The 13,628-nt window shown below is 40.7% G+C and overlaps 1 protein-coding gene across 1 annotated transcript; it reads right to left on the bottom strand.

The window, feature by feature from the left end:
- Window positions 1-547: 547 nt before the first annotated feature.
- PSTK (phosphoseryl-tRNA kinase) lies at window positions 548-12,514 on the bottom strand. The gene is made up of 6 exons (XM_043985570.1): window positions 12,196-12,514; window positions 9,656-9,944; window positions 8,956-9,154; window positions 2,624-2,699; window positions 1,991-2,084; window positions 548-763 (listed from the first exon to the last, which is right to left on the bottom strand). Exons 1-6 carry the CDS (start codon window positions 12,484-12,486, stop codon window positions 564-566), a joined length of 1,149 nt encoding a protein of 382 aa, XP_043841505.1. The 5' UTR covers window positions 12,487-12,514; the 3' UTR covers window positions 548-563.
- Window positions 12,515-13,628: the final 1,114 nt, after the last annotated feature.

Below are 13,628 nucleotides of genomic sequence, written 5' to 3' on the forward strand. Positions count from 1 at the left end.
ATTGACCTAAGCTCACAGGCAAATAGGTTATCCTGGCTCTTCTCTCCCCCAATACTAGCTTGATGCTGACAGAATCAAGAAACCATTGCAGTTTAATTCTCTGTTTAAACATTTCCCTTTATTTTTATTGTCTTTGTCCACCTCATCTCTACTTTAATCTGGGTAACTTGAGGGCCAATAAGCATCAGAGAAAGACATTCCCACTAATTTTCTAGGCTGCATTTTATTTATATATCTTAATTTTATTTTGTGCAAAGCTCTCTCCAGCTTTATTATCCTGGGCTGCTTGCCCAGAGCAGTGAACTGTGGTATTTAAGAAGCAACCCAGTTCCCCAAACCCTCAGTTACTCAGTTACTTGGCTGAGCTTACTGAAAAGTTCATGATGCATTTTAAAGAAATTTTCTTTCCTGACACCCTGATCTTTTAGGAATGAGTTCTTTTACTAGACCTTTCCTAATCTGCCTGGCTAACTCAGTCATTTTAAACTGCTGATTTTTAACTAGTTTGTGAATGCTTGCTTGAAAAAAAATTTACAGACAATTCACCCACAATGCAAATCAATTTAATGCTCCTTTGGGATATATTTCTGCACAATGTTATCTCTCTCATAATGAAATAAGCGAATGACATCTGAAATGCTATTTTGATCCAAGCATGAAATTCTTTTACTATTTCCTTGTCGTAGATCTTCCAAAAAGTCTGCCTTAAGCTTGTTAAGTTCTTCTGCTAGAAGTTTCAGCTCATAGGCAATCACTTTTTCATCTAAAATAAAAATATAATCTTAAACAATTTTTATAAATTAAATGTGGGCTGATTATATATCACCCAAACAATTTAGTTATGTTACCTCTGGGGGGAAAAAGTAGTTATTTGGAATATACTAAATAACGATAATGTTCATTTGTCAAATAGTTAAGCTGTCATCATGGAGACACAGAGACAAAAACATTAAATGTGATGCAGGCATATTAAATGAAATTATTCAAAGAAATTGTCTTAAATATAGTTCATATTTTACTGTTACCAAATGGAAATAAAGCTAGACAGAAGAAATCCTTATTTTGTTAAGAGTTAATATAGGTGATTCAATATCTTATTGGTATAAAATGTAGTAATGGACAAGAAAGATAATTTCTGAAAAACAGACTTTCTGAAGGTTAGCAGTGATCAAGATAGTCTGAGTATTATTCTGTTGTGGCCTGAGCCCATAAGTCACCTAGAAAACTATTTTGGTACATGTTCTTATCATGCACTTTCCTGGTAGGATTTAATCTTCATTATAGAAACAAGCAAAAAATGTAAACCTCTAATAAACGTGTCCAGAAATTAAACATGATATCACCTTTTCTTTTTCATTCTACTATACATTTTCCTACACTCTGGGACATATAATTTGGCATTGTTTTATCTTCCAAGCTAAACCAGCAAAATTGTGCTTCACTTTCTTTAATGTGTTGCTGAAAAATGTATGCTAGATTTTACAAGATGCAGTAGGTTTACACATGGGAGTAGATCTCTTTATTTAAAGGAATTTTACGAAAAATGGCTTTTCCAAAACAAAGCACCCCCAATTTACCTGTCTGAGAGATTCTTTGTGGAGGACAAGAATCTCAAAGAATGAAAAGACATGGATGAATTACAAACTACAGGTGGAAGCACCCACACTGAAAAGATAAGAGATTGATTCTTTGGAGTAATTTGTTTATATTATACATTCATACTGGTATGACAGTGTTTGAGGCCTGCATTGATATAATTCTGCAATTTAAAGTTCTAGTTGGAAGTTATGTGAAAACATAGCTCAGTTATATTCAATGAGCAGTTATTTGGATTTTGGCAATTAGTTTTTATAGATGCTATCAAAATGAAAATGAGAAGTCACAAAATTTATATTAAAATATAAAGTTCATTTTTAGTTGGCTGATCTGCTTTTATACATATTAAACAGCTGATGAGTATATATATATATATATATATATGTATATATACCTTTGGCTTTCTTCATTGTCTGAGAGATAATTCTTCTAAATTTCTGATCAGCTTGATGAAGAATATTAGTTGAACAAATAACTCGATCAGTTTCCTATGTAATATAAACAATGTTGCTATATTAATTCATTCAACAAACATTTAAATGCCACTTGTGTGCTACACTCTGATATCTAATTGTTTGATTAGGCATTTACTTAATAAATACTGCTCACAATCAATGAACTTGCCCCAATATAATTTTTAAAAATCAAAATAAACTAGTAATGAATTCTTTAGGTAAATATGTATACAACATAGTCACAGCTTCCAACCCAGGATGTCATTTGGCATACCTAGACCTGGAGAGAGATATAGAAGGCCCAAAGAACAAAAGAGAGTTCAGGGTAAGTAGTTTTTAGACTCTTAGATTATGCAAAACACACAAGCTAAATTGTGAATGATGCTCCTGATCACAATCTCATAAAGTGACTGTTGTAATGTTTAAAAATGCTATATTAATAAATATAACCTTTTACTTAGTACTTGATGTCAACATTTTATTTACAGCTCATTAATACAACCCGACACAAAGCATAACTCTAAAAGATTGCTTCTTCTAATCAAGACTAAGTCATATAAAGGAAGAATTACCTTTTGTTCCATATTTTCCTCAAAACATGTTATTGGATTTTTCAAAGCAGTAATCAGTAAATCAGTCACTTCTATGCTGTAAAAGATTTTATTATTAAAAACTTGAAACATTTATACTTTTTCAAGAACTAATATTTAGGGAACTAATATTTAGGGAAAAAAAAGAGTTGTCCAAGGTCCTATAACTAAACTAAATTCTGTGTAACTTTCTAAGATAAAGTGCCAAAATACTAAGTCTCAAAGTCATGATGCTATTAAAAAAATTAGAAGTATTTTAAATCAAAAAGTCTTCAAAACTATCCCCTCTTCCTCAATTCTAGGATCAAAAAACCAGTAGTTAAGTACCTACTAGGTATGAAACACTTTTAATAAATAATAATGCTCACTTTACATAACATATATTGATTGATATATATTAAGTACCTACTAGTTATCTAACACTTGTGTAGATGACCCATGCTCCTGCCCTATAAAAACAAAAAACCGGGCAAAAACATCCCTATACTTGATTTCTGGAGATGAGGTATAAGTTATCAATATCTCTCACTGGAATGGGGGAGAGAGCAGGCTATAGATTTTTTTCTTAGAAAAAATATAAACTTTGAGGTATCTTTTGATGATGAAGATACAGTCTGTAATTCATTCTTATTTCACACAAACTAGGACAAGCAGAGAAATCTCCAAGTGGGAAGGTCTTGGAGGTCACTTGGTCCAATCTTGTAATCTGATAGAAGAGGAAACTGAAGGACAAAGTGACTTGCCTGAAGTTCCAGTGCTGGATTGTGGAAGATCCAGGACTAGGACCCAGGCTTCCTGATTCCTAGCTTAGTGCTCTTTCTGCTAAATGAAGGTCAACTTCTAGCACAGCCTGTTTTACTGGAACACAGAAATTGAAATAGTCCCATCCACAGCAGGAAGATAAACACAAATACTGCCTGTCTCTTTAGTGGTTCGGTTGTTTCTGAGACAGCAGGTGAATTGGTATCTCAAGGTTACAAGATCACATAAAGACTAAGGATCACAGTAAAAGCTGGGGTGAACACTACAAACTGACATGGCATGTTGGCCTGGAATAAGGAGGATGTGGGTTCAAATCCAACCTCTGACACTTACTAGCTGTATGACCCTGAGCAAGTCACTTAACCTTTGTTTGCCTCGGTTTCCCCATCTGTAAAATCTGGGCAATAATAGCACCTACTTCCCAACATTGTTGTGAGGATCGAATAAGATAACTGTAAAGCATTTAGTAGAGTGCTTTATAGTACAGTGTATGGCACATAATAAGCTCTATGTAAAAGTTATTATTATTGCTATTATTATTTTCCCTTGCTTTTTAGCCAAAGACATATATCCCAAATATCTTCAAGAGGCTAAACGATGACTACTTTGGCACACAAAAACCCAGAATTTTAACTAAACAAAATTTATGTGCTTTCCTGGGAATAAGCAACCACTTAATTCTACTGAAATATTTGAAACGATATTAGTAGTTTGGATATATATACACACATATATATATGGATGTATATGTCACACTCTTCCCCTGCCCTCCCCAGTCTAGTTTGAATATAATCTGAGGCTATACCTGACATTTTTCTGTATATATGTATAATTACAAGCATATCTAAATATATTTTCCTTTGAAAAAGGTCTCATTTTAGAAAGGTAGACTATATTCAGAGATGATCTATATTCAGACCAATACATAATTACTTTAGGTTAACATCTACAAAACCTAGCAGTGACACCAACCCTAAGGTGATAGGGATCTAAAATCGTTCATGATATTCCCTTTGTGTAATATCAAGATGATGAACATTTATGTGGAGCTGAAAGTTTTAGGAAGTGTCTTACTCTCACCAGCCCTAAAAAGTGGTAGTGTTATATCCTCTCTACAGATGACAAAATGGAAGTGGTGAGGTAACAGGAGCTTGCCCAGAATTCCATGGCTGGGATTCTACCCTAGTTCCTTAGTATGGGTTAACAATGTTCCTTGTAGGAACAGGGGCTGATGGGTGACAAGAAGTTTTAGCTAAAAATAGAAAAGTGAACCTCAGGTATTCCTCACACTTATGAGACAGTCTGAGGTTCATCCTGTATTTCACAGAAACCAGGGAAAACCTCTTCTGATTTCAAGTTCAATATTCTTTGAAATACTGCTGGTCACATATTTTTTTTTTTTTGGTGAGGCAATTGGGGTTAAGTGACTTGCCCAGGGTCACACAGCTAGTAAGTGTTAAGTGTCTGAGGCTGGATTTGAACTCAGGTACTCCTGAATCCAGGGCCGGTGCTTTATCCACTGCGCCATCTAGCTGCCCTGGTCACATATTTTACAAAATGTATAGGCAACTTATATAGTGACTAAATATTCTCCACTGATTTTACATATTCTAAGATATCTCCTATTGACTTGGTATTCCTCTGCCCTGAATCTAGCAAATTCCAACCTCCATTTCCACAAATATTCCCTCTATTGTTTGTTTGGGTTTTTTGTTTTTTGCTGGGCAATGAGGGTTAAGTGACTTGCCCAGGGTCACACAGCTAGTAACTGTCAAGCGTCTGAGGTCGGATTTGAACTCAGGTCCTCCTGAATCCAGGACCAGTGCTTTATCCACTGTGCCACCTAGCTGCACCCCCCTCTATTGTTTAGTCACCACCTGCCTAACAAAAAATCCCTCCATTTTCCCACCTTTCTTCCCCACTGCTCTTCCTCCCCTCACCTTTATTGCTTTCAGGTCTCCTCCTCCCTTTTCCTCTGCCCCAGTCTCCTAGCTTGGACTCAGTAATTGACCAGCTCCCTTTCATATCCAGTGTCTTATTTCAGCACTGCTTGCACATCCTGTGACTAAGAGAAATGGCACTAAAACTACAGCTTTTGGCCCTCGCCAATGCCCCCAGGTAGTCAGGAGGGTCACTCCTCACTCCCCATTGGCTCTTCCAAATCCCTGTGATCAGCTGAGGAGAGCAGATGATCTGGAGTCAGAATAAGGCAATTCAGATCAAAGTCACTTCAAGCATTTTGGGCAAAGGAGGGGGATGGAAGAGATGATCCCTGAAGGTCAGTTCTGGCTGTTCATTTTATGGACTTAGGCTTAATTGCATCACCCAACACGATCATACCATCTCCCACAAACCTGCTGACCTTCCAACCATCCTGCTCCTTTCCTCAATGACCTCGGCAGCTGGCATACAATCTTCGGCATGCCAATGCCTACATTCATCCTTGGTGACTTCACTATTCTCCCTGAGGAGCCCCAGAATACTTGCGTCTCCCAGGTTATCAGCTTCCTCAACTCCCATGATCCCCAACTATATCACTCTATGGCGATACCTGGACAGGTGATCACTCTCTGGACTTCACTACAACTTTACAATGTTCCCTTCTGAGAACCTAAACTATGAAATTCTCTCTCAGTCATCATCTTCTGTCTTTTCTCCTTTTCAAAGGGGCATCTCTTTTCATGGATCTGCTCTGTTTTCATTACAAGCTTTGCTTTCTCAGTACTTCCCTAGTCTTCTAGTCCACCCTCCTTACTCTAGTACCACCTCACTTCCTTCACAATTTTGACCCCGAAATTAGCTATTTTAACAAAGTACCAGTCTTCACACTTGAAGACCTCCCTTGTTTCACTACTTCCAACCTGCTAATCACCAACTCTGGGTATGCCTCATCATCTTCCTTCACTTCCACTCTAGAGCAAAACTTCTGGAGGAAATCAGTAAACTAAGGTAAGGGTTGTCCAGTTCAAATCCTTCTCCAAAAATTTTGTAGTCATGTGACCCAGGGGGCAAGTAACTTTACCTCTCAAGGTTGTTTCCTCATCTGTAAAATGCAGCCAGAAACAGCACCTACCTCACAAGGGTATGAAGATCAAATGAGATAATGTAGGTAAGGCCATATGTAAACCTTAAAGAACTCCACGAAGGTTACCTGTTATCACTATATGTTATCAGCATTGCTACAGATTTGTGCTACTGAACCTACAAATGCACGAAAGTCTTTATAAGCACCAGATTCTCTCCTTGTTGTTCAGTCATTTAGTTGAATCTGACTCTTTGTGATCCCATGGACTTGTCCATAGGGTTTTCTTGGCAAAGATAGTGGACTGGTTTGCTATTTCCTTTTCCAGTGTGTCCCCATTTTATAGATGAGAAACTGAAGCAAACAGGGTAGTTAAGTAACTTGCCCAGAGTCACACAGCTAGTAAGTGCCTGATGCTGGATCTGACCTCGCCTTCCTGACTCCAGGTCCAGTGCTTTAACCTGGCTCTGTACCACCTGGCTGCCCCTTAGATTGTTCCAAATCTCCTTTTCCACTAGCCCCTGCAGTCTGACATCTGTCTATAGTTCTGTTACTCTACTCTCTTCAAGGTCTCCAATGACCAAGTATGTTACCAGAACCAATGGTCTTTTGTAAAGTTTTGTCCTCAATCTCTCTTTATATTCCCACCTCCTTTGATTTCTGCAACACTGCTCTCTTGGTTTTCTTCCTCTCTGCGTGGCAACTCCATTTAGTCTTCATTTTTATCATCTTTCTCCATTTCCCTAAGAATGGGTGCTCCTGAAGGCTTTCTCCTTGCTCATCTTCTCTTTCTAAACTCTCTCCTTTAGTGAGCTCATCCTCTCCCTACCCCATGACACTCAAATACAAACACACACACACACACACACACAGAGTTGTCTATGTATGTACATCTCCAGCTCTGATATCTTGCCTTAATTCTAGGTCTGTATTTTAAATAGACAGCCAGACAACTTTACCTGGATTTCCCTCCAACAAAACAAACATACCCAAATAAACTCCCTGTTTGCCCAAAATGCATCCCTCTCCTCAACTTCCCTATTTTTGTTTATGGCACCAAAATCTTTTTCTCTCCCCAACCCCTTATATCCAACCAACTGACAAGTCTTATTAATACTATAATTAGCAGGGGGCAGTCAGGTGGCACAATGGATAAAAGCACTGGTCCTGGATTCAGGAGGACCTGAGTTCAAAGCTTGTCTCAAACACTTGGCACTTACTAGCTGGGTGACCCTGGGCAAGTCACTTAACCCTCATTGCCCTGGCCAAAAAAAAAATACTATAATGAGCAGCTGAAATTTAGCAGTGACTTAAGGTTGGTACTAGACATACTATTATTTCCATCTTACAGATGAGGAAATTGAGTGAAAGATTCAGGGACAAGTGGATGTTCATCCAGCTAGTATTGTCTCAACTGAATGCCTTAAAGGCATTCACTCACCACTGTGGTATCTTTCCTAATGCTGCTGTCCTCTCCCTGCACACTGATGTCAACCTCCCTCAGGTCTTTGCTATCTCTCACTGATTCTACTGAAACCAACTCCAAACCATTTCCTTGACTCCAGGCTCTTCCCTCTCCAATTCTTTCACAGAGCTGCCAACATCTCCCTCAAGCCACGACCCCCCTTCTCAAGTCTTCAATGGCTTTCCCCACCAGATGAAATACACATTCCTGCTTCTGGCCTTGCCAATCTTGCTTTTCCCTAACTCCCTTGGATTTACTTGTAGATCTTGTCCTGTTCTCTTCTCCACCCCAGGCAATCATGTAGAACAGGAGTGTCAAGCAAATAGAAATGGCTCCATGTGAATTTGGAGAGCCACAAAAGAACATGAACTATGTTGTATTATATATCTGTTTTGTTAAACACTGTTTATTATATGATTGTTATTTTATTTACTTATGTTATATATTTATTATAATATTGAACCTGGATCCCTCCTTAGGCTGTGAGTTTGACACTTCTGATGTAGGGTACTACTCTGCCTCAGACATATTCCCTTTAAATCTTTGCCTTTTCCTTCAAGGTTACCTTCAGATGCCCCTTCCTCCACTGAAACCTTTCCTACTCCCCCCCACCCCCAATGAAAGTGGTACTTTCCCTTTTCATATTTCATGGAACACCTTGCCTAGACCCTCACATTCTAAATTGTTTGCATATGTTTTATCTCTTCTATTAAATCACAGTTTCTACCCAGTAGGCACATGTTTGTTCAGTAAATTCATAATGAGGGGGAGGAGTATTTTACCCATGGCTAACTGTTGGGGGCGGGGAGGGGGCCACAGGCTGCAGTATGCAAGAAGTACACAACTGTCACAATGCTTGAGTGCATAAATATGAAACTCTCTGGTTATCCTGTAATCTATATAACCACAAAGGTTTTAGGCAGATTTTAAAATTAATTGGTATCAACCCCACTGTTTTTCACAAGTCTTTTCACAGGCAACCACTATAGAATGTCTCAAGGTGACATTTAGAGATCTAAGGTCTAATGATATATTCTAGCAAAAGCTTTGGCCGGCAGAACATACTTGTCCTCAGAACCAGATCCTGTACTCCTAACAGTGAGGCTGTTGTGTTCCCAGGCATTTTTTTGAATGTTTGGCGATTCTATCTTTCTTGCCATCAGTTGTATGGTCTCATCAGGTACTGGTTTACTCCTCTGACGATTCCTTTCTAGACAGGACTCAACTGGACAATCTAAAAATAATTGGCAGAAGCCTGAGGAATCTGAAGAGTTAAAAGAAAAATATTCACAAGTAAATGCTTTAAAAATCAGAAAATTACAATGCATAATTTTAAGAAAATATGTGCAATAACTATAAGATTTGAAAATGTCTTTTGGTCTCCAAAAAGTCATTACCTCTAGCTCTGATCCCTGGAAATTTAACAAACTTCTTAAGAGAACTAAAGCAATGCCAGAACTGAGGGAATTCAATATACTGCCTAATATCATCTTCATAAAAGCTAACATTCATTTTGAACTTTTAAGTTTGCAAAGTGCTTTACATATGTTATCTCATTAGATCTTCATAACTTAAGAGGTAACAGCTATTATTAACCCCATTTTACAAATGAGGAAACTGAGGCTATGAGAGTTTAAATGACTTGCTCAGGAATACACAGCTAGGAAGTGTCCCTGGCAGGTTTTGAACTTTTGACTCCAAGCTCAGCACTCTGCTTACTGCATCACCTAGCTGCCAGGATATAAGAAAAAGTCCACTGAATTACATTTTCGAGCCAGTTGGTAGACTTCATATCTCATGCTCTGGTAATAAAAATTGTCGTCCAAGATCAGATACAAAGGCTGAGATAGAGCCACGTTGGTTAAGCAATAACATTGGGCCTTTCCCATTCCAGAAGATATAAGACCTTGATCTTTCAAGCAGTCGACAAAACTTTCCCACATTACTTCGGTCCTCGAGGTTGGAGCAGATAATTTGCATCTGTTAATGATGCCCATCAAGAAGTGTTCAAGGTACATCAAAAGTTCATGTCGGAACGATTTCCACTGGGATGGCTACAAAAGACAAAACACATGATTTTCAATAGTAGGTGATGAGCTTTATAGTTCGTCAAAGTGGGGAGAGATGCCAAACTCTGAGAAATATGTTCTTTACCACTCCTCTACTACTAGTTTGGGCAAGAGACAAACTCAAACTTTCCAAAATTTGTAAACCACAACAGTGGTAAGAAAGCATAGGAGGGATTATGCAAATACAGGGAGTTTTATGTGCCTAAAATACTCTCCAAATTGAAAAAGGCTGCAAGAGAACTGGCATTTAAAAAACATGATGGGGAAAAACGCCTGGCTAGGAAAAACAACCAATAATTCTGAGGCTGTCCCTGGGATGAATGGCACACTGGCAAAACTATTTCATGAGCCTTGGGAATAGGGAGTGGTAAGAGAAAGCCCAAGTTAGACCAGCTACACCACGGTCCAAGGATTTTGGCAAATCCAACATAAGGCATCCTACAAAGCACAGTGTGTACCCACTCCAGCTAAACCCTCTCTCTAAATAGGCAGGAAGAAACACCTGCTAAAAGATCAGGGTTCCCAGCTTGTAACTCAGAACCACAGCAAACGGCATGGAAGAAAATGCATCTGGAAGAAGACACAGGCTTCAGTCTGGGAAGGACAAGGACCTTAATATCTTTGAGGAACTTAGGGGGTGCCATGTGCACAGAACACTCACCTACCCTGAATCAGGAAGACTCAAACCCATCTCCAGCCTCAGATACTGACTAGCTGTACCCTGCACAAGCCATTTCACATGTTTGCCTCAGTTTCTCATCTGTAAAATGGGGATAACAGTAACACACCTACCACCCAGGGTTGTTATAAGGCTCAAACTGACATAGTAAGTGTAAAGCCCTGAGTGCTATATAAATGTTAGCTATTATTGCGCCCACCACGTGCCTCATAGGGTTGTTATGGTGAGTATGGTTTATAAGACATCCCTAGGGAGCCAAGGATTTATTTTCAGAGGACCAAGATTCTAACCCTATCTACAGAGCTTACCACCTTTATAAGTTACCTAGAGGCTGCTGGGTAGGGCAGCAGATAGAGTGCTGGGGTTAGAGTCAAGAAGACCCGAGTTCAAACTTGACTTCAGACATTAGCTGTGTTGACCTTTATCAAATCACTTAATCTTTGTCTGCTTAAGTTTCCCCAACTGTGAAATGGGGTTAATACTAAAAGCACGGATTTCCCAAGTGGGTTGTGAGAATCAAGTGAGATAATATTTGTAAGGAACTTAACACAGTACCTGGCACACAGTAGATGGTTAATAAAGACTTACTACCTTCCTTGGACAGTGACTTAACCTTCTTGAGTCTGTTTCCTCACCTGTAAAACGAGGGCATTGATTTAGATCAGGAGTTCTTAACCTAGGGTCCATTAACTTATTTTTAAGAAAAAATGTTGATAACTGCACCTCAATATAAGTGGTTTTCCTTTGCAATCCTATTGTATTTTGTGTTTTAAAATATAATTATTAATAACAATAGCTAGCATTTACATAGTCCTTTAACGTTTGCAAAGTACTTTAAAAAGATTTCATTCTATTCTCACATCCACCCAGGAGAGTTAGGTGCTATTATTATCTCTATGTTACAGATGAGGACACGAAGGCAGTCAATGGTTAAGTGACTTGCCCAGGGCCTCTGGGGCCACTTAAGTAAAATCTGAACTCAGATCTTCCTTCCAGAAGGGACAGTCCTATTCTCTATCCACTGACATTATTCGGAGATTGTCGCCCCTGGCACAATAAAGGTGAAGAACCCATGGATGATCTTTAAGGTCCCTTCCAATTCAAGGAATAGGAAATGGTTAGTTTTCCGGAGATTTGCACTGGGAAGGTGTAACACCTACAGCCAAGCATAACGGGCTGTCATTTTAAGTCACCATCCAACGTGGGCACACAAACCCCCGACTCCTAGCAATAGGTTCCTTCCACGTGCCAGGCCGCCTCCAAGGTGCGCAGCGGGCTCTGAGTATCTTCCCGGGGGTGGGGGACACGGGTAGGGGGCGAGGCGGTGTGATAAATGCTCTGTGGAGTCCACGAAGGAAAGGGAGTGAAGATAGATGTGATTAAGTAGCAACCCCCGGCCTGGCGCTTGATCCCACCCCTGGGAATTCCTGAAGCGGTACCCAAGAGGACCAGAGTCCCCGGAGGAACCCCCCAAACCCTCTGAAAACCCTAAGGCGGCCGGTCCGTGGTCCACTGGGACCGCGTGCCCACCCACTGTGGGACCTGGCCCCTACAAACCGGCAGCTGAGCGTTCTCGCCCTCGAGGACTGCTTCTGGGATGATGTCATCGTACGTTATGATGGCAACGTCCCAGCCCTGCTTCTGCCTCAGCTGGTCGCTAAGGGAGCGGGCGAGGGTAGATTTGCCTGAGGCTGGCAGGCCACAGAGGACGCAGAATCCCAGCTGAATTTGCCCCTCACTTCCGGCCTCCCCGGAGGATTCTCCCCTCTTCATGATGACTGGAGGGGGAAAGAGTACGCCGGCCGACCGGGTAGGGCTGCTTAGAAGGGCCCGCTGCCTCGGGCGCATGCGCACGGCTCACTGCCGAGCGCCTCTTGCGTAAGAGCTTGATGGACAGAGCTTTTATCCAATCACAAGAAACTGCGTCTTCTGTATAGTTTCTCAAGCCCTCCCCCCACGCACAGACCTTGGTACCTGGGTGCTGCTGCAGCTAGAACTTCGTATTTCTTTGCAGTGGTTTTCCTGCTCTTTCTCCATGACTCCCAAAGGCTGGGTTTTCCCATCGGGGCCAATCGTTCCTCTTTACACCTTGCCTAGCGTTAGTCGAGTTCGTGCCTCCATTTCTCAAGGAAATGGGGACGGACTAAGGCTCCCGCGTTATTAATAGATGGAATGAAAGGCGGAGTAGCCGCGGGACCTCCTCTGATTCCCCAGGTGAAGACGGCGTGTTGGGGTGGCGGACACTATGCTAAGTGCAAGGAGAATCCTGGAGAGGAAGGAGCCCTGCCACCTGCAGACAGTGCCGGGATACGAATGGCTGCAGTTTCTAATAACGAGGCAAGCCGGGGAGTCAGGCCGACCTGAGTTCAAGTTCTGATTAGGAATATTTAATAGCTGTGTGACCCTGGACTTCACTTCTGTCTGCCTCAGTTTCCTCAGCCATAAAATGGAGCTAATAACAACACCTCCCTTCCAGGGGTGTGTGTAAACCAAATGACATAATTATAAAATGCCTAGCACGGTTCCGGGCACTTAGTAAGCATTTTTATATAAATGTTAGCGGTTATAGTTGGCTCTTAAAATGAGGTATTTGTAAAGCCCTTTGCAAACCTTGAAGCGATCATCATGATCGTGACCATCATTTTTAAAGTGCGTGCCTTTTGCGGGTTACCTCTGGGAGCCTCCTTTCCCTTGCATGTAAAAGGATTCAGGCTAAACAGGCCCCGTCCTCTGGGCTAAATAAATGTTAGCGGTGACTACTTTTACCCACCGGGGGGCGATAGGAGACCCCCGCTTGGGCTGTTATAGGTTGTTACCAAAGCAGCTTGCGTAAAATTGCTCGGGGAGAGTTATTTTAAGTGCTTTTGGACGTTGGTCATCGCAGGGTTTCCCAGAACAATGTGTTCTGCAGCTAATGCAAATCAACTAGGAGTAAATAAATGGATTCAGATCCCAACTTCCCAAACACCTACGTGGAGAATGTTTCTGCT

The sequence above is a fragment of the Dromiciops gliroides genome, chromosome 2 (genome assembly GCF_019393635.1).
Source record: "Dromiciops gliroides isolate mDroGli1 chromosome 2, mDroGli1.pri, whole genome shotgun sequence".
Classification (NCBI taxonomy): domain Eukaryota; kingdom Metazoa; phylum Chordata; class Mammalia; order Microbiotheria; family Microbiotheriidae; genus Dromiciops; species Dromiciops gliroides.